At 34.5% G+C, this 21233-nt stretch overlaps 1 protein-coding gene across 4 annotated transcripts; it reads left to right on the top strand.

Annotated features, from left to right (window-relative positions):
- Nucleotides 1-229: 229 nt before the first annotated feature.
- On the top strand, nucleotides 230-21128 carry LOC128167688 (uncharacterized). Of its 4 annotated transcripts, none has more exons than XM_052833545.1 (23): nucleotides 230-388; nucleotides 1809-1899; nucleotides 2767-2862; nucleotides 5692-5763; nucleotides 7995-8069; nucleotides 8500-8603; nucleotides 8725-8833; nucleotides 9278-9358; nucleotides 10173-10247; nucleotides 11256-11324; nucleotides 13025-13068; nucleotides 13795-14014; nucleotides 14653-14835; nucleotides 14933-15011; nucleotides 15144-15296; nucleotides 16042-16484; nucleotides 16630-16790; nucleotides 16888-17056; nucleotides 17163-17239; nucleotides 17699-17890; nucleotides 18043-18109; nucleotides 18309-18359; nucleotides 19838-21128. In XM_052833545.1, the coding sequence occupies exons 1-23, from the start codon at nucleotides 348-350 to the stop codon at nucleotides 19940-19942; spliced, it is 2757 nt and encodes a 918-aa protein (XP_052689505.1). In that variant the 5' UTR covers nucleotides 230-347; the 3' UTR covers nucleotides 19943-21128. The 4 variants fall into 4 exon arrangements, with proteins under 4 accessions (XP_052689505.1, XP_052689506.1, XP_052689508.1 ...); XM_052833546.1 differs by lacking the exon at nucleotides 10173-10247 and adding an exon at nucleotides 9731-9781; XM_052833548.1 differs by lacking the exon at nucleotides 7995-8069.
- The last annotated feature ends 105 nt before the right edge of the window (nucleotides 21129-21233 follow it).

Raw genomic sequence — 21233 nt, 5'->3', positions numbered from 1 at the left:
GTTACGAACCTTTAAAGTGTAGGAATATTTTGTTTCGTCTTAGTAACGACAACAATTTAAAAAGAATTTTACTAGAATATTTATCTATCAGTCTTTCTAAATTTCTATAAGATAATTATCAATTGTAAGGAAATATCACACCAGGTTACATTTTTTTTCACCCGTTATTAAGCAAATTAAAGAAAATAATATGAACTATATTGACAGGTACTCTTGGGCGTAAGGTTTTGTTTACACGTAATGAGTAATCCGCCATTCTCCAACATGTGAACGATGGTGTATAATTTAATCCAATGACATATGAATTTGCTTCTCTCGGATCTTAATTTCGATTTTAAACAGTAGGCATGGCATCAGAGGCCGTAGTTAAAACTGTTGCCAAGAAGTTGTAAGTATTGATATCGCAGATATTTAATAATCGTCGTTATTTTACCAAAGCTGTGACAAACTCGGAAAAATCGGTTTTATTACATTATTTAGAAAATATGGTTGTTAATTATTGAATACAATGGTCTTGTTGAAAAACATAGTTAATACCACTATCAGACTGTATACAGCTGTGGAAGATCAAAGATGCTTGATGTATATTTTGCTGCAAACTCACAAAGTACAGTTTATAATTATTAATTTATTTACATTAAAAGATACTGAATGTGTAAAATAAATCTTCTATAGTTTGAGGGATTTCTCTTATTTTAACTTTCCAGTTTTAAGCAAATTACCGGTAATTTATTTTTATGTGTTAGTACCACATGTGTACATGCTTGGGTTGTGGGATTGAATGGTTGGATGCATACATGGAGATCTCTCTGAAAGACTTTTCATGTGCAGATGTTTAATACATTCACAATACACAAATAAATACACACAGAAGAAACAGGTATGCATATATTAACAGTACAACCATGCACACTGTCCAAGGGATGACATCCTTAAAACAGAGCATAAAAAATCATATAGATAGATCTTCGAACAACAAAGACAGCTGTGTATCAGACGCTATGATCTCTAAGTTATCATATTCATGATAATTAACATTAGTCTAATTCTTTTTCTCCTTTTAAGCTTAATTGACATGGGTATTTTCCAAATTGAATTAACACCACCAAAGGGCACTTTATTATGAAGAATAATGGAATATACAAATTACATAGACATGGATACAAATTTCAATTAAGTTAAAGTGATTTACAATCTGATGGTTAATCTGACCAATTGATTATACTTGAGTTATTTCATATTCAGGCAAACTTTACTATACATGATACATAGTGATACATGCAAATTTATAAATTTCTAAATTTTATAAAACAATACACTCTTGTTTTTATACAGTCATATATCATTGCGAAGGGATTGGAGAAAAGTTCTTAGTAATAGCTAGCTTGTTGATTCTTATGCACAGGTACATGTTAGGAAATACTTCATACTTTTCAATGTTGTAAATAAAGGAAAGAAAACTGAAAAGAGAAAAAGTGTTGTGTGGACATAACTTTCCTTAATGATAATACAGTACTGTGGTTTCATTAATTTTCATGGGTATCAATTTTCGTGGATTTTCTGAAAACCACAGTTTCAAGGATACATCATTTCGTGGCCAATGATCCTATCAATACAAAATGTTAGTTGAAATTGAACTTCAATGAACATTTAATTTCTCGGATCAACTTAACAATGAAATCCACGAAAATTGGTATTCAACGAATATTGATGAAACCACAGTACATGCCTGTAGCTTATAACATTGTTTATTATTTGTGTCTATTTGTGGAAATCTTATTTTGATGAGATCAATACCATTTGTTTAGGAAGTACTACTTTGATGTGAAGAGATTGGAGGATGGCTTTGATCTCTCGGGAGTAAACAGTCCCCAACTTGATCATCCTCCCCTAAAATCAGTAAGTATAGCCTACAAGTTTGTCCTTCAATCTAAATAGCACCAGCATACTATTCATTCACCATGGTATATTTCTTATAATTAAGTTCAGTATAAACCTATAAACAGCAGAAAACCCACATTTCATGACACCTATATGATCTATGTTGTTGTCCACCCTTGCATTTATCAAAGTCTTCTACATTGAACTGTCACTTTCTCCCTCATAAAAGTTGAGCTATATGCTTTAATATGATTTTAAATCCATTTGCCTCAATGTGGAGCTTCTTCAAAGCCACTTCAGCTTAATATGTTAAATGTACAGACATCAGGAACACAAATCCAGACACTTCAAGTTCCCTAGAAAAATGTTCTCATGCACGACAGAATGAATGGTATCATTGATGAGATAGATTATAGTCGTATCAATGTTTGTTTGATAAGATTACCAGTACAAATGTATGATATCTAGCCTTCAAAAAATTCCTCTGCAATGATCTGGTTATGTACTTTTTTATTAAAATTTAAACTCCAGCTCTCAGAAAAGTGATGTAATTATTAAATGTCTTTAACTGTATACTTTGATAGAATTGTTTTTAATGCTGATGAAGTATTTTCTAAAGATAAAAAAAACATTTCAACTGTACATGAATTATGCACATCTCAGATGGTAAAACATACATCTTTGCATGATCGACGTAGACATAGTAACTAAGCAATACTAGTAATAAGAGAAGTTGAAGGTATCCTGTTATTGATTTATTGATGATATAATGACTTATTTATGATGCTGACCCTAATTAGTACTGATAAGGGTGAATTGCAGCACCCCAAGACTTTTGACAGTGTGTCTATCTGTGCTGATGCTATGTATTATTATTTTGCCCAGAGGCCGACTCTTCAATATGATGGCTTACATGACAGGGCCCTCAAGCACTACTTCAGCCTACCAAAGGTCCGAGTCAAGCTCACTCAAATGGATCCGGTAAGTAAACACTGTGGGTATCTTAAAGTATGTATTGATGAACCACGGAAGCTGACGGCAATGGAAAAGTTTACAAATGATGGTGCCTGGTCTTCTGAATTCTGTACACTGAGTAGAGAATACATTTAGTTACATGCTGATTAGTGAATATTAAGATAAAGTTTAACTTTGGATTTATTCATTTTTAAATTTTTGGAGTTAAAACTCAGTAGATAAAAGCTAAATTGTGATCTCAAACTGACGTCATCTTCGTTAGAATGTTTTGTGATTTTATTTTGTTTTATTCAATCATTTCAACAAGATTAAATCTATTTGTTTCCATACATTTAGAATTATTGAAAGTTAATAAATTTTTCGTAGGTTTAAAAATATTTTTTCAGGTAATTACATGTAATGTAGAAACCAAATGAAATGACATCACAGTATTACACTAGCGATGTCTTCCAGTCTGCTTTAAATCTCCTGGATAATCAGCCCGTTGAGGTGTTTTGTGTTGTGGGAGTGAGGCGTTAAATATTTACTGTTGACGAGATTTTTGTTTGTCTTGTATAACTCTCCCAAAAGTTTGCTTTAACAACAGATCAACAATACAACCATTAGGCTGAACCAGGTAGAAAATACACTCAAATTGCTGTTAAACAGGATCCACAGGATAATAGAGATTTACAGTAGATATCGGAATAATCATTGGTCATGGAGCATTTATCATTATCATTTAAATACAATTGTTTTAAAGAAGGTTTATGTGTCCATTAATGAGGAGGATGTTGAACAATATGGTTCATGGCTTCAAGACACATGGTTAGATAGAATACAATCAACTCAACTGAAGAAAAGCTAGCTGTGAATTATTGCTGAATTATTAATGAACTGTGAAAATAAATCATTCGTTTTCCTTGCCCTGGGACTTTATTGACATCACTTGATGAAATATTCTGAAATTTCCGAAAACAAACACATATTTCTAGGCAACGAGTGGATCTCTTTAAATATCATCCAAACATCCATGCAAATACATGTAATGAATATGGTAAATAAAGACTAATTAACTTAAATGTGGTATATTTAATTTTTTAAAAGACATTAAGCAACAAGTTTTAAAATCTGAATGCTTGTTTTAGAAGATGACATTTAAATTAGTCTTTAATGTGAATTTAATTGTTTGTCAAAGTGAGTCAAATCCCCGGGTTTTTCATCTGTACTTTATTCCTTAAAAGTGTACTACTGCTGGGGAATGATAAAATAGCAGTCATATAAAGGCATGTCTGTAACAAATCTGTCGTAACACAAGAGGTCTGCTTCCAGCCCACGAAGGTCTTATGGTAACTATGTATTTGGTATACACTGGAGAGGGCTCTTAACTAACTATTGATTTTTTAGAGTTTTTTAGACAGAAAACAGGCAACAATGAAGCTTTTATCACAGTGTAAACAACGTAATAAAACTCCGCTTACAAAAAAATATGAAGGTACTCTTCGTAAACTTGAAGTTAAAGGACTAAAGAAAGTCACGAGTCAGCTCTGCATGTTCTTGTCTCATAATCCCCAAATAATCAAGTTCCTTGATTCATACCAGGGCTACTTTTTAATTTTTAAAATAATGAATGGATACAATGATTAATTTATTTACCAATTCCACATATTCTAGGGTACATAAATTTGCCTAAATCTCATAAACCAAAATTTATCATTCATTGTCACCGAAGAGATATTTTAATTAGAGGTACTCTGTTTGAGAATTTAAAAATCCCATACTTGAGTTTGTTCTTTGCTTAGATCAACATTCTTTGTTGCATGCAATATACTCCACAACTGTGTAAAAAAAAAAAACCTAGTACATTGTATATTCAGACCCAGAGGAATTCTAAGACAGCTAAAAAGTTTGAAACAGACAAAAACTCCAGCCCTAAGGGAAGTTTTAGACCTATGATTCACTCTCAGTTATTTATTTTGGTTGTTGACAAAATATGACATTAGTTCATCATCCTTCTATAGACCTCTGTAAGGGCTGTGTAAAATTGTCCTGAAGTGATTATGTTTTTTAAATAGGAAGTCACAATCATAATTTATTAAAATGCACATTATTGGCATACAATACACTGGGCAATTTTTACAGAAATCACATGCACATTTCTATAAAGGAATATAATTCATCTTAAATTTTTCTTTCTTAATTGTTAGATGAGCAACATACTTTAATAATTTTTTTTAAGGATTTCAAATCTTATTTCTGCATGAATAAAAAACTGATGAAAGATTGAATTGTCTCTGTTTTGCAGTATGCTGATTTCATAGGGGTGGTGTGCCAGATGTAAACATTGTTTATTACAAAATTAAAAAGATATGTTATTACATATAATTTCATGAATAATCAGCCAAATATATCTACCGTCCCGTAACAATGAACCTTTAATTTTGATAAAGGGGCGCTATGAAGTGATTGCATTTAAGCTTTCGAGAGCCAGTGTTCATGGATTATCAACTTTTATTAGTTTGTTGATATATTATCTCTTGGAATCACTTGTACATTGGATTATGAAGGAAGTAAATTATAAAGACTCTGTTTCATTATTTGATGGGGATGTTGTTTGTGGAGGAGGAAATACCCAGAAAATCCACAAAATTGAGTCATCATGAATGCTAATGATATCCCAGTTTTGGATGGGGTTGAGCAAGTTTTCATACCATTGCTTATATTGGTCTGCTCACATTGGCCTGGTTGTTATAGGGGGAGTGTGAATGTTTTTTCATTATACATGTATCTGCTTGCTCTAGCTGTTGCAGAGGGAGAGTGAATTGTCATTGATTGTATCAACTTGCTTTGTTGTAGGGGGCAAGTGAGCCCAGGCAAAAGATTGTCAAGAAGAAGCTTAAGCGCAACATGATAAATTACCACTTCCTGGTAAGTGACATTTAACATTGTCAATTACACTGTAAAACTTTATTGTAAGTGTAACATGACCAATTTCCACTTCATGATAAAATACCACTTCATGATACGTATACCATGGTAAAATACCTCTTCATAATAAGTGCATCATGATAAAATACCACTTCATAGTAAGTGTAACATGATCAATTACTATATCATAAGTGTACCATGATAAAATTTTACTTTATGAAAATCTACCATGATAAAATACAACTTTGTGATAATTAAGTCCATCATGATGAAATACCACTTCATGATAAGTGTACCATGATAAAATACCACTTCATAGTAATTGTAGCAATTTAAAATACACGTACCACTTTATGATGGTTTTATTAGTCCCCTACCGGTTTCACCGGAGGGGACTATAGCTTTCCTCTGCGTTCGTCAGTCCGTCTGTCCGTCCGTCTGTCTGTCTGTCCGTCAGTCCGTCTGTCTGTCCCACTTCAGTTTTCCACACTTTTTTTCTTTATGCATTTGAGGAATGATATGAAACTTGCTGAACAGCTTCAAAATGTCAAACTACAGATCAAGTTTACACTTTTGTAGCGTCTGATTGACATATTTTCGAGAAAATTAATTTTTTATATTCCAATTTTTTAATATTCGGGTTCGTTATCGGGTTCGGTGTGTAACTGAATAAACGAGGTCAGTATGTAGTCAGTAATAATATCGTGCGTTACTTGTTCCAATCCTTTTCCTGTACCATTCCTTTTATAATCATTTCTAACAAACAAATAAAATCTATAAAATAGTGTCAAGCATTGTGTTGTAAATTTAATCGGCAGGGTTTTTTTGTATTATTATTACAATCGGGTTCGTTGTCGGGTTGGGCTGTTTAACTGTTTGGTTTGATTTGGGGTTCAGAAGAAGAGGGTAAGAAATGATATTGTGCATAACAGTTCATTGTTTTCACAAATTTTTACCAGCGAATATAGAATAGACTTGGCGAAATTACAGGAGATGAAATAAAGAGTATTATTTTACCTATTTCCTATTTAATTTCTATATCAACTATATAGTTTTAATTTCCTCTGTTCTTTTATCTCTGATTAAAGCATGACATCTCGTTTTCAATAGCTCTGAAATAGTTGTGTGCTTCACTGGCGTCGGAAGCAAATTGAAAGTGGGGGGGGGGGGGGGGGGGGCTAGACTAATCCTCTGAAATATTGAGAAAAAAGTAATTCCCAAAATTCATGGAAATCCTAATCCGGGGGGGGGGGGGGGGGGGGGGGGGGGGGGGGAAGTATACCTTTACTTCCAATAAAAAAAAATTACTTACCCAAAATTCTTTTTCCAAAATCACGTGATTCCTAATCCGTGGGGGGGGGGGGGGGGGGGGGGGGGGCTAGTATGCTTCTGAATCCACTTTTTCAATCCTCAATGTAAATTTAGAAACAGTCTTTCCTGCGAGAAAAAGTGGGGGGGGGGGGGGGGCTGAACCCTCTATTATGCTATGTTTCTAATGGTAAGGTATAAATTTGCAAAAAAAGTGGGGGGGCTAAGCCCCCCTCCCCCTAGCCCCCCCGGTTCCGACGCCTATGTGCTTGGAAGCTTTCATAGAATAATACAAACCGGTAGGGGACGTGTATTGCTTATGCAATACTCTCAGAATGCTTGTTATTTTAACCTCTTTTTAAAGTGAAAAGAACTGGTGCAATGCTTAGCACTAACTGGCTTTGTTGAATTTCGAACAAGTTTCTGGGCCAGTACCATTATACAAATTACATTATATAAAATCTTGATACTTTTATGTTACTTTTACATAAAACTTTGCATTTTTTTTAGGTATTTGAACAATTTAATTTTGTAAAATCACTTTTCATATTAAAACAATGTCAACAAAAATTAAAACAACATTTTTAAGTAGAATATTTCCTTAATTTTGTTTCAATCATTCCTTAGAGTTCAGCGATTGCTGTCATTTCACTTACAAAAGCAGCAGTATGCACATTAAATAATGGAGTAACTCCAGTCTTCCTATAAGCAATTGAATATTGTTGATTGATTTATGGAAATGATTTAAATGCAACATTACAACACTTCATATGCTTTGAAGTACATGCAGGTAGCCTGATCCAGAGAATAGAAATGATTTTGATGAGGTGGTTTTGGCTACTCAGTCATTAATCAGCAATTTACTTCCAAAAAATTAAACAAAGTAGATGAGACTGAGAAACTAGCAATTATATATTTCCAAGCTTACACGAGACCCAGATGTGGAGCCATTGTCTGCTCTCTACAGACCTTCAAAATCTGCGGGAGCAGGTACCCGGGTAAATAGTCCACTCTTTGTGTACACCACCATTGTTAAATCCCACCAACATTATTGTGGATGTGCATGTATATAAAAGAAAACAATTTGTGTTGTATACTGTGCAGTATATTTCAAGGCTCTCTCTCACCTCTGATTATGGAGACTGTTTTCACAATGGAGAGCTCTGATCTCCCACCCACTTGTTACACAATGTTGTACATGTATTTGTTTACACCTCACCCTGTTCATGTTACTTAAAATTTTGTGAGCATGTTTGTGAAGATTTCTTTACATGCAAGTAATGTGCATGAGCAATCAACTTGCATCAATTTTGAAATTTTTATTTTTATGGGTTTTAGATTATCAGTAAAGCTATTATTGATCGTTAGAAATAATCTTTGAGTTGTTGGTGAGATTTTAATACACTTTGTAATTCTTTGTTTCAACAGCCTTCCCCATTACCAGAGTATGCTTATGCAGACACCAGAGAAGGGAGGCGACTGCGTAGAGAGATGACTGGGTTTGGAATTCTGATGGAGTCTCAGAAACCCAAGTAAGAATTTAAGCCTGACTTTTGTATAAGAGGACCAGGTCCCTCTCTGTATTGACCTACAAAACTGAAATCATCATCCTACTCAAGGGACTCCGCCTTACTGAATGTTTTATTTATTCAGGGCCCTAAAAGGAGGCTGGCCCCTTCTAAGAAGTGTCCCGAGTCACAGTGTGCCCAAGTCAGAGGCCAAACGCCTGGTGGATACAGCAGCCAAAGTCCTCATTGCAACTGTAAGTGGAGAATTTCCTATCCCTTGTTTCACTGCTAGCTATCAAGTCAGTTGAGATTTTCTCAGGATTACTGTAATTTCCTGATTTTAAATATGCTAGCCTAAGGAATTAAAACTCATGTAGATTGCAAAGCATAAAGAAGAGAGAAGCTCAATATATGTACTCTTAAATCTCTCTATTATTTTTCCTAGCTGTATACTATATGGAATCATAAAAAATATTATCTCTCACAGTTTTATGTTCTCAAGATTGGATACAAAAAGGTGGGATTAAGGAGTTCAGTTTTTGTGTATAAAAAGAAATCCACAGTAATACATCAAATAGTGTTCAGATGTAAATCCAGAATTTATTTGATTAGGGTATCCAGTAACTGGGATCTGATTTTATATTTCCATCTGTTTGACACAGAAAGGTTTTAAAGAATCGTCCATATTTGTTTTCTAGGAAAAAACAAAGGAGGATGAAGAGGAGGAGCCAAGAGGAAAGAGCCCCAAAAGACCCCAGTCTGCTCCCAGACCCTTTGAGGTATATGCATGTAATTTTACAGGTCTGATCATTCCTGGAGCATTGTTTTCTCCATTCCGTACTGTAGATTCCTATTTAAACGTGAAGAATTAATTTCCGCATAAAATCGTGAGAAGCTACCCTGCGGATTTTGAAACTCACTTTTATTTTTCAGACAGTTTTGAACTATAGGTTATTATAAAAAGAAATTGGTGATCGCGATTTTATATTCTCTTGATTTGATACAAAACAGTGGAATTAAGTACTTGCGTAAAATAAGGAATTTACAGTATTTCTTGCAATATGCGACGTACAGGTCAAACCTAAAGCACCTTTCATTCAGTCGCTTTTGAAGGCTGCATTTTCATCAGTAAGCATGAAATTTGATTTTAGACAAAAAAGCATTTGCCCCACCACACAGAGATGGATGAGAACAGATTTAAGGTAGGGGGTGGGACAGTTGTCGCCACTCCTCGTGTTTTGTGCTTTAAGTAAATGTGTGGCTTTGTTAACATAATTTTTGGTTATCTGTATATTTTAAACAGTTTTGAATATTCAGAATTGGTGTATGTATTATAACAAAAAATATACTGAACCCCTATTTTCTTTAGGGAAGTTGACAGGCATACTGTGCCTGTCCAATTCTCTGAAGAGAATAAGTTAACACCGGTATATATGATTTATCTATATTATGAAAGTAAATTTCATTATAACCCTTCTTTAAAACAAGATTTACCGTACTGTATTGTGTTGTTTGTAATTTTTATTTGTTTTTAGTTATTCACTACACTTACCATTTCTCATCACAATCACAACGGACCATTTTGTGTTTCAGGATGTATGTAGTGAAATGCCCACTGTTTATATTAAGAGTTGGAGTGTGGTAAACCCCATTGACATGGCCACCACTGTAAGATTTCATGATGGCATGACCTCTGATTTAGGCCGCTGTCTTCTGACTCCCCCTATAGACCTGTATATCTCTGTATCTGATCTGTCGTTCAGGGACGAGGGGATCCTCTAAGTTAGACATGCCTCTAGTATAAAAACATTTTGTAGAACCCATATTTTAATTATACATGCATGAAATCTTGATTTCTCTCTTTGTCTAACAATTTTGTAATAATTTAAGTTGTTGGAAGGGGGGAGTGTAAAAATGTACCTGAATGTATGCATATGTATAGGTTACTTGCTAACAAGGTTCTCAGACATCAGTCGTAATTTCTATAAATGCATGAATATAATTATAACCTTACTGTATCTCTCAAAATTTGTGTCACTCATTCTAATGATTATATATATAATCAAGACAACAACTTTTTTTTGTCTATGTAACAAAGACACTTCTAACTTTCCTCATTAATAGGGTTACCATATACAGGGTTATTTTCACCTCGTGTAATTTTCGTCCTTCCACACTTGCAAACAGTTTCGCTTCGTCTTGAATTCAACCCAGACACATCTGTTTTTTAAGAGTGATAATTTAAGACATTGGAATTTGCTCAGTCTTAAATTTGCCCCTGACAACAAGGGTGTACGGGGCGAAATGAAACGGGGGCGAATTTTTCCCTGTATACAGTATGTATAAGGATTTTTTAGTTGTCTTAGTATCTAATGAGGAATTGTTAATTAGAGTGTAATGACAGCTAACTCTCAGATCTTTTTAATACAAATATGTACATTTTTGTGTGCAGAGAGAGAGAGAGAGAGAGAGAGAGAGAGAGAGAGAGAGAGAGAGAGAGAGAGGTGATCCTGTGATTAAGATGTTCATGTACAAAACAAAAAAATCAAGATGAAATAAGAATTTTTAAATTAATATAAAGCCTTTTGGTTAATCAGATAGTTTAATCTATAATAGAATTGACTGAGCTAATTTATTTACAAATGCATTACAAAATTTTCTTTCTTTTTGTTGTAGCCTTTAAAGAAAGTTGATCGAACAAAATATAGCTGGGATATTCATGGTCGCCGTCATAGAAATTCCACGGTAACAGATGATTAAATTATTAAATTATTAAGATATTATTAAAGAGGCCAAGTTCATTTGAGACCCCTGGAACAAACCAGGAGGTAGAAGGTTATTTTTCATTTTATTATTTGGTGCTTTCTAGCAATAACTGTTATATGTGGAACAGAAAAAAATTCCCTTGGGAGGAAGTTTAAAAAATGTAATAAAAAAAAAATGTACAAAATTGATACATTTCAGGCAAAATCGCATAGGGTCCTATCATAAAAATTAACAAAGTTTGAGATGATCACCTAAGCAAACAATGTTGTAAAAGTCTAATTTTTTATCTTAAAATAATAAGTGTATCAGTTAAGATTTATGTAAAAAATTTCATTAAAAAATCTAGGGCAGAACAAATTAGACCCTGCCTTTGGTAAAAATGCCATATCATAACATTATTACATATCATGTCTTTATTACATATCATGACATTATTACATATCATGACATAATTTCATACCAAGACGTTATTACTTATTAGGTTAGTAACTGACTCAGTAACCTAATAAGTGGTTTTTTTTTCCCGAGGACTATCCAGCGACATATTTATTCACAAATAGCGATGATCAACGCAAAGCCATATACAAGATGCCTAACATCTCATTCAATTTAACTCATTTAAACTCTTCAAAATTTTCAATTTCACCTTTCAAATACTTTTTAAAAATCTTTGCTTCACCCATGTTTACTTACAATGTTTTGTTGCTATTCAATTTTAAATGTTTTCTCCCTTTCCTCTGCAGAGATTTGAGCAAATTTCAATGCTGCCATTTTGTTCTGTTCCAGACAAAACAATGTGATGTGACGTGTTCTAAGGGCAACTACTCGAATTTTAACAAATTTCAATTGGCAATTACTCCAAATACTTAATGAACTTACGGCATGTGGTTTATGTATTAAATACTATGAAATGTCGAAATGAAGCGTCGGCCAATGACGGCTATATTGCCTTATATTATTTCTCACCGAACAAATGTAGAGATATATGAGGCAATCACGTGCTATGTTTAAACCAATGAAAGTGTGACATTTCAGTCCAAGGGAAAACAATATTACATATCACGACATTATTACAAACCAGAACATTATTAAATACCACATTAAAACATACAACGACTTTATTACATCATTATATCATTATTACACATCATGACATAATTACATACCATGACATTTTTACATATCATGACATAATTACATACAATGACATTATTACATATCATTACATTATTACATATCATGACATAATTACATATCATGACATTATTACATATAATGACATTTGTACATATCATGACATTATTACATATCATGACATTATTACATATCATGACATTTGTACATATCATGACATTTGTACACCGGATGACAATGCTTGCATTCTATAGCATTCAGTATCACAGGATAAATATTGTGTGTAAGCAGTGATAACTTTGTAAATGTTCACTCATTGTTGGAGAAGATCAACAGTGCAAGGTTGTCAGGGGATGATAATTTCCAGTGTTACACACACTTACATGCAATATTCATGTTTTATGGCATTACTTAATTTACTTTTAATGAAATCCTTGAATATCTTCTGGTAACAATGCTTCTTGTAATGATTATAATATTAATAATACATTATTTACATTATTATATGTGATGATGCTATTAAACCAAATTTTTTTTCATTTTAGTACCGTTATAATGATTCATACCTGAGTGATTCTTCGGACGGCAGGTAATATAAGAACAGCTAATCTAGAGTATTCAAGTCCAGGGTTTGACACTAACTTTTTAAAGCATTGGTCAGGCCAGACTAGTGCATGATTATTTTTACTAGTTTGCAGGCAAGTTTATTTGTCCTTCCAAAATAATTAATTAGTAATTTTAAAATAAAATATTTCTTGATATTTTAAAAGATATATCCTCAGATTAGCACATCCAGTGATAAAAGAACAGGCTTTCTCTATAGATCCTTTCCAGTTTTATTTACAAATTATACCAAAAATTAGTCCAGAGCTTTTTGAAAAAATATATATAACCACTCACGATTTTTCTGCCATGTTTCAAGGAAGTCACAAGATCGACAAGTTCTTTCGTACTCACAATTGCGCTCTCAATGCTGTTAGACACGTCTATCTTTCTCCGTTTCTGCGGGGCCTTAAAAAGATCAGATAGCTTTTTCTGCTTCTCCATATTATGCATGACTGTCAAACTACATTATGATCACCGAGACATCAATCAAATCGTCAATTGTAATTCCAATTGAAATTGTTCAGCTGATTGTTTTATTAGTCCGGTCCGACTGACTAGGCTTAAAATATTTGTCCAACTTGAAATTCTTTAGTCTATGCTAACAGACTAAGGTTAATGTCAAACCCTGAAGTCATTGTTAAAGCACTGTCAACTTCCTGTCAGGTTTTGTCCAAGAAAAATATTCTTTTATGGTTGACTTGTATTTAAGGTCCGAGTCCCCTGTACATAGCCCAGCTCCTCCCCCAGAATCCCCTGATACAGAGCCCAAGAAAGTACGACCCCGGTCAGCGAAGCGTAGACAGAGACAGAAGACAGTGATCGAGGTCGACAGAGCACGACCAAAGGAGGAAGTTAGTGTAGACGAGGGAACTCAGACCATGGAGAATGGCAACCAGACGGACAGTCAGCTTCTGCGGCAGTACAACCATGTAAGTCACCCAATGTAATCCACGGTAGTACAACCACATAAGTCACCCAATGTAATCCACACTAGTCAGCTACTGTGGCAGTACAACCACGTAAGTCACCCAATGTAATCCACACTGCGGGGGTACAACCATGTAAGTCACCCAATGTAATCCACGGCAGTACAACCATGTAAGTCCCCCAATGTAATCAACACTAGTCAGCTACTGCGGGGGTACAACCACGTAAGTCATCAAATGTAATCTGCGGCAGTACAACCATGTAAGTCACCTAATGTAATCCGCGGCAGTACAACCACGTAAGTCACCTAATGTAATCCACTCTAGTCAACTTCTGCGGCGGTACAACCACGTAAGTCATCAAATGTAATCCACTTTAGTCACATTATGAGTACGGTACAATAGATATGCAATGAGAAAAAGATAATTTTATCAGCTTCTACTGCAGATCAATCATGTGAGAACTTTAACTCAAAATCTATGCAATTAAGGCTGTAATATCCTCAATATAATTATTGTCATACTGTTAGGATATGATAAAAAAGAGAACTTGTACATAAGAGATCTATAAACCAAGAAAAGAGACTTTGATCGTGATGTAGGGGTAATAATGACATTTGGAACAATTTTCATCTGAACAGTTAGATGAGGAAGTAACTTCTGGAGACAGAGCGGAGTATCAAATTTACATACGGACAGGAAACAGAATTGGTGCAAGTACAAAAGCACAAGTTAAAATCACATTGTATGGAGAGAATGGCCGCACCAAAGAGATTCCACTAGATAAATCAAAACGACACAAAGTCTGTTTTCAAAAGGGAAAGGTTAGTACAACATATCTAAAAAAGATGATTTTTCTATTATGACAATTGTAAATACATGTACTAATTCTAACTAAATCTTTTGAAACTATATTTCAAGGAGGACATATTTATAATTGCTCATCATCATGTTGGTAAATTGCTAAAAGTGAAGATAGGACATGACAGAGCAGATGCAAGTAAGTGATTCTACAAGATTCCAAGTCAGATAAGGGCTTTAAGAAAGTTTACAAAGAATACAGAAAACTTTTATTCTAAAGTATGTTTCAATCAGAATTCTATGGATAATCTTGATTTGACTTTGATTACAGGTAACGCCTGGTTTTTGGATTCAGTGGCGGTGTTTGACATGCTCAGTAAGAAGATTTACGAGTTTGTGTGTAAGCGCTGGCTGTCTGGAGTTGACGGAGATCACAAGACGTACAGGGATCTACTCGTGGACCGTGAACGGGCATTTATACAAGGTCCTGAGGATTTCAAATATATGTCTGATGAAGAACTTGTTAATTTTATTTGCTTTCCTGCTATATAACTTTGCTTGATTGCTTCGCTGTGTTACTATACAGACAGTATTGTTCATGCTAGCATAGTACATGTATATCCTTGATTCTACTATGTACATTCTACCTCACTCTATTACTGTATGTCTATTTCAGTGACTTGCTGTATTTATTAATACAAATATTGATTGTTCTGCTTGCTTTCTCTCTTTTCTGTGTCCTAGACACAAAGTCAGCATATCAGCTATGTGAGACATGAGATATGCTCATTGTGTTGCTTGTACAGGTTTGGGGGTTTGTTTTATAAGAATTGTTCACCTGTGAAATCACCTGAGTAATTACTGGCTCTCTACCTGAATGCAGGTAATGCTATTACCCAATTCTCACATACCTGATATGGGTTGATTTTTGTTGTTGCACCATTATCCTTCTATTTTCTGTAGATCTAGCAACAAATGCTCTGCAAACAATTTACTACCAGTTTTCACTTGTTTTTTTCTGATTTTTTTTATCCTCAACTTTATTACATACTAGTCAAGCTTTTTTTGTTTGATAGTTTCTTGACTAATAAAACTTACTCTGCAATCCTAAAATGTTGTGCAAAAGATATTTGTAGATCTTGAGTCTTTGAACTTGAATTATTGTAATTTTATCACACTTCTAAAATTGTGTGCCCAACTCTATGTAATTAGATGTTATCATGTTGCAGCACTGGAAGAGGAGAGTGATAAAGAAAGCCATAGTGACAGGTTGAGGAGGCGATCTCCATCCCCAGCCTCTCAGGGCAGTCTCCATGATGACCGCCTGAGTATCAGGTCCAATCAGGGAAGCTACTCGGACAGCAAGTCCAAGTCTGTTAGGGTGTCGCGACAGAGAGATTACTCCGAATCGGATGACGACTCTGTGACCAGCGACTCCAGTAGTTCCTCGTCCTCGTCGTCAGAGACCGCCTATACCACAACCACTACCACTACCACCACTGCCCAGAGGGAGAGGGACGATCAGTTCTATGATGACTCCAGAGGGCCAACAATCACACTCCGCTCAATTAAGGAGAAGCGAGTCGAATCAGACTCTGACCCACAGAGGAAGGCTGTCTCTGTGGAATCTTCCTCACAGGATGATGGGAAGGAATTTGTTCATGGATATGAGGTAGGCCTTTATTCTACATTAGAATTTTGTTCTTCAAAATCAGCTCTTCCTTTCTCAGAATTTAAAAAATGTCATATTTGGTATTGCACTTCAAACTTACTGGTATGAAATATGATAATGATTTTTCTTATACCTTTTGTAACAGACTGGTCTGAAGGCTGTTGAGGAAGAAAAAAGAAGACAAAGAGATGAAGAAAATGAAGAGAGGAGGAGGCTCTTAAGGGGGCCTACAATACATGAGGCTGCAGAGAGGGGCAATCTAAATCGCATACAGGAGCTTCTCAATCACTTCCCAGAGATGAAAGAGTATGTTAACTGTTAAATAAATGTGAGATCTGTCAGTTTTCAGTATCAAAGTACCTTTCAGAAAAAGATAATAACCATAAATAAAATCTACTTTTAGTCACACAAATGAAGAAGGGCTGACTTCTCTTCATCTTGCGGCCAAGTTTGGTCGAGTGGAGATTGTGAAGTGGCTGGCCGTGAATGAGGTCAACCTAAACAAGGAGACTCCACAGGGCTACTCCCCCATCCACCTAACAGCCATGAACGGCCACGTCAACTGTCTCATGGTAAACTCCACATTCCTGAAGCCAGTTATGAAAAACTTGTTAAAGCAATGATTAACTATAGAGATTTCTTAATGTTTGTCTCTTCATTTCATCCATACTGTTTTAGGTCCTTCATGCAATGGGAGCTGTTATAACATGCAGAACTCTAGACAAGAAAACACCTCTACACTTAGCCGCTATGAAGTAAGTAACTTCTAAAAGTGTTTAAATAGGTCTTTATACTGTATATACTTGCAAAAGGTTTGGCCTCGTCTTAAATTCGCCCAGACATAGTTGTGTTTAAAGAGAGTTATATATAATACATTAGAATTCGCCCAGTCTTAAATTTGCCCGCTGACAACGAGGACAAAAGAGGGGAAAATAAAATGGGGGACAAATATTTCCCTGTATAAAGTATTAACCAGATTGAAGATCTGGAGACATATTATTTTTGGTCTGTGTCTTCATCTGTCTTATGAATTATAAATATTTTGTCAACCAAAAGGTCAAAGTGACCAGTCGGAGGACAATTGTAATAAAAGGTCAAGGTCTTTTATAGAGGTCATACCTTTATGGCACATTTGTCATTATCTTATACATAGTGTGGTGTTACCTCCTTGATTTATACTCAAGATTGAGATGTGATGCATTTGTATTTTCCAGTGGCCATATTGAATGTGTGAAGTGGCTGGTTGCTAACAGAAGCAGTTTGTCCGTCAAAGATGACATGGGGCGAACACCTAGAGAAATCGCCGAGGAGTTCCACCATGAAGATGTTGTCAAGTTCCTGAAGGCTTGTGAAGAAGAATTAGATAATCCTTCCAGTGGATTTGCACAGCTTAGAAATCCCGCTGGGTATGGAAATAAAGAGAAATATTAGTCTCTCCTTGTTACCAAGGGGAAAGCTATCAAGATTGATGAAAATGATAAATTTAGGATGAACTGTTTAGAACTGATGAATTAATTACTGTATATTTTCATTACTATTTCTTTCTTTTCCAATACAGGAAAGGTCTGCCCACAATAGAGGAGGATTCCAACAGCGAGGACAAACCAATTTGGCAGGATGATAAGGTCAGATATTATGATATATTGATTTTTTATGAATTTGGTTAGAATTCCTGACAGATCTAGCTGAAGTAATTATCTTACCAGAAAATTACTTGCTCAAGAATGAAAGAAATTATTTACTTGCATTATCATTGTTATTTATAAATATCACTGGTTGGAATTACAAAATTAAGCTAATCTAAATCTTTTATGTAATTTCCAGAAACCAGGACAGGATGACGAACATTCTCACTCTAGTCAAAAAGAAAAAGAGGTCAGTATCAGTACGGGCAATGTGTCCTGACTTGTACACAACAAGAGAACAGATCTCTCCTCTCTATGACATAATCGTATAATTGTTTGATTGTTTGTTCCTCCTTATGTAGTTAATGTCTAGTAATGTACCATATTGCCAGCTAAATGTGAATGTTGATACAACATAGTACTGATTGTGTGCTGTTAAAATGCGAAACATTAATCTGAATTTTATTTGTCCTATTTTACCTTTATCAGCAGTTACAGGTAAAATCCCAATGTCCCACCCTCCCACTCTTCCCCTCAGGTTTTAGTAACTGTCAAACTGAATAACATTTGCACACTAAAATACAGGACACAAAGTTATCCACCTCTTTGTATAACCATCAATCTCCTTGACACAGTATATAACAAAGGATTAGAGGGATTCATTTTATTAGCAATTAATTAAGAAATCCATATGTACACTTGTAACTTTATTAACCTATATCTTACCAATGTTACCCCATTTTATGGTTTATTAACAGATATAAGTTACAATATAGGAATCAGATCAGGTAAAATTTGGCCTCAGTCAAGCAATGCTTGTTGTAAATGACTGTGTCTAACACTTCATCGTGTTCATGGTCGTAACTTGGTGCAATGTATTCACTTCTGTCAATTCATTCATCCCCACCTCTCTGTTTGCTGTCATTTTCTAGCTGTGATTGAGATTTTTAATTCACATTTCATACATATTGCAAATAGGTGATTACCCTAATTCACATATTCTTTACCAATTACCGGTAAATGAAATATGGTAGTCCTACAGTTGTGCAGTAGTTACATACACTATTATGGAAAACCTGACAATGTATATTTTTCTTTGAATCATGAGCCCCTCTTGGCGTCTTTAGGCATCTCCAATTCATTAATATTGTACATCTGTACATGTATATTTACTTCTATCTACAAGCTTCATTTTCCAAGGGCTTGCAGGCATGATGAGATCGAGCTAGTTATCCTTTTAACATCCGTAATTAGTGCTTTAAATATGAACAGTTTGAGTATTCATGCTAATTTTTCGATTGGCCACAGAAAATTGTTATATGATTTTTCTTATTTTAACTATAACTTTTTTTCTTTGTGCTCCCTTCTGAAAATGTTATACAATAGAGAGTACTGCCCAACTTTTAGACAAATGGATAAAGCAGGTGAACGAACCATTAAAAAAACCCATAAACCATTGAACTATTTTTTGTGTGAAATGATTCTGCTTGTATCTAATAATTCCAGCTTGTACATATTTTAAAAGCTTTTTGCAAATCCACGTATAATTTCATATGACAGAGGATTAAAGTCAAGAGAGTTTCAGAAAAATGATGAGTGACTACATGTTAATACTAATAGTTATTACTTAACTTTGATTTAAAGTCCGATATAAATAAAAAGGGTTAAAATACCAATCTTCCCAGTATTCATAAAGTTCATCGATTAATATTGCGTTGTCTTTTGCAGGAGAAGAAGCGATTGTATGAAGACACCCACCGCAAGATGGAGAAGAGCGGGGACTCGTTCCTAGAGAGCATTCAGCATGAGTTTGAGGGAGGACCTGGTCCATAGCGACCCCAGACGTGACCAAGAGTTAGACGATATAAAGCTTGTCCTGTGATATTGTAGACTTGCTAGCTTTGACTATTTGAGAGTGATGAAATACAAATAAGTAATGTGGTAGCCTAGCTGGGAGAGACTATTCAAAATGCAATAAAGGGAATTAATTTTGTATAAAAAATTGTTAAAGTGTCGATTCCACAAGGGCATTGACTGTTCATTTGGTAAAAAGTGGAAATTGTTTTCACAAAATTCTTTTTATATCACCGATTTGCAAAGTGTATGTAGAGGTTTTGAATCACTCTTTAGGAAACAATTAAGCAGGTGTTTTCAAGTTTTTCAGTATTGTTGACACTTTCTGCCAATTAAGAGAATATTCTGAAATTATTAACAATATACAGCTGTGTGTGATGTGCATTGTCAGCACATATCTTAATCTGTCTATGATGAATTATTGTCCGTCCATTCTGAAAGATTTTTCTTGTGCTGATCTGGAAGGGAGTGGGGTCTAGACCCCCCCCCCCCCCCCCCTTTGGAAAATTCAAATTTCTTAAATTTTCAAAGTAATAATATGGAAATTCTTCTGGGTTCGCACATGTTGTCCTCATTTCATTTTGGTGATATTCACAGTCTAAAGGAGTCTGTTGTAGGTATTTAAATATAATTGGAATGAGATAAAGTTGTTGTCAACCTAGCAATGATTTTGAAAAACATTACCAAAATGGTATGTACATTTAAAAAAAAAATATTACAAATATTATTGCTTTTAATAGGCTGCATAGTTACTGTTTGGTTTTAAAATGTATATTATGTTTCTTGTAATAAGATATCATGTCCTCATATTGTTTGTATATTTGAAAAAAAATGATGAAAGCAATCATTTCTTCTTTTGTTTATACTTGTAATGCTTTAATAATTGTACCACCATTTTTTTAATTTAAATTATTTTATCAGTACAGTTGAGATAGTTATAAGTTTAGATGCTTGTTATTTATTATTCAGAGTTTCTTTGTTAGTTTTAACTCTTTTTGAATCCATATGAAGTCAGCATTGTGCTATATCTAACACCTGGGGTAATTATTATGTTTTGTTATGTAGATGCCATTGTGATATTGTTAACTGTTTCAGACTGTTTTCAGTACATTTTAAATTAACTAGGTATTTTCAGTAATGCTTTATTAAAGTATTTTACACAGAATGTTAATTTCTTTGTTTTAAAGTGGAGTAGACAGCAATTTGAAAATGAAAATATGCTGGTGTCGTAAAAGTACTGGAGCCATCAATGGCACACTTTAAAATCGCG

The sequence above is a fragment of the Crassostrea angulata genome, chromosome 10 (genome assembly GCF_025612915.1).
Source record: "Crassostrea angulata isolate pt1a10 chromosome 10, ASM2561291v2, whole genome shotgun sequence".
NCBI classification, from domain to species: domain Eukaryota; kingdom Metazoa; phylum Mollusca; class Bivalvia; order Ostreida; family Ostreidae; genus Magallana; species Magallana angulata.
This window is presented reverse-complemented; position numbering and strand designations above follow the sequence as displayed.

Excerpts from the sequence above, each read along its gene's own strand:
- LOC128167688 (XM_052833545.1), top strand. The coding sequence starts at position 348 with ATGGCATCAGAGGCCGTAGTTAAAACTGTTGCCAAGAAGTT. Across the intron at positions 5,764-7,994 it reads TGATAAATTACCACTTCCTG|CTTACACGAGACCCAGATGT; the intron begins GTAAGTGACATT and ends TATATTTCCAAG. Across the intron at positions 17,057-17,162 it reads GCCACGTCAACTGTCTCATG|GTCCTTCATGCAATGGGAGC; the intron begins GTAAACTCCACA and ends ATACTGTTTTAG.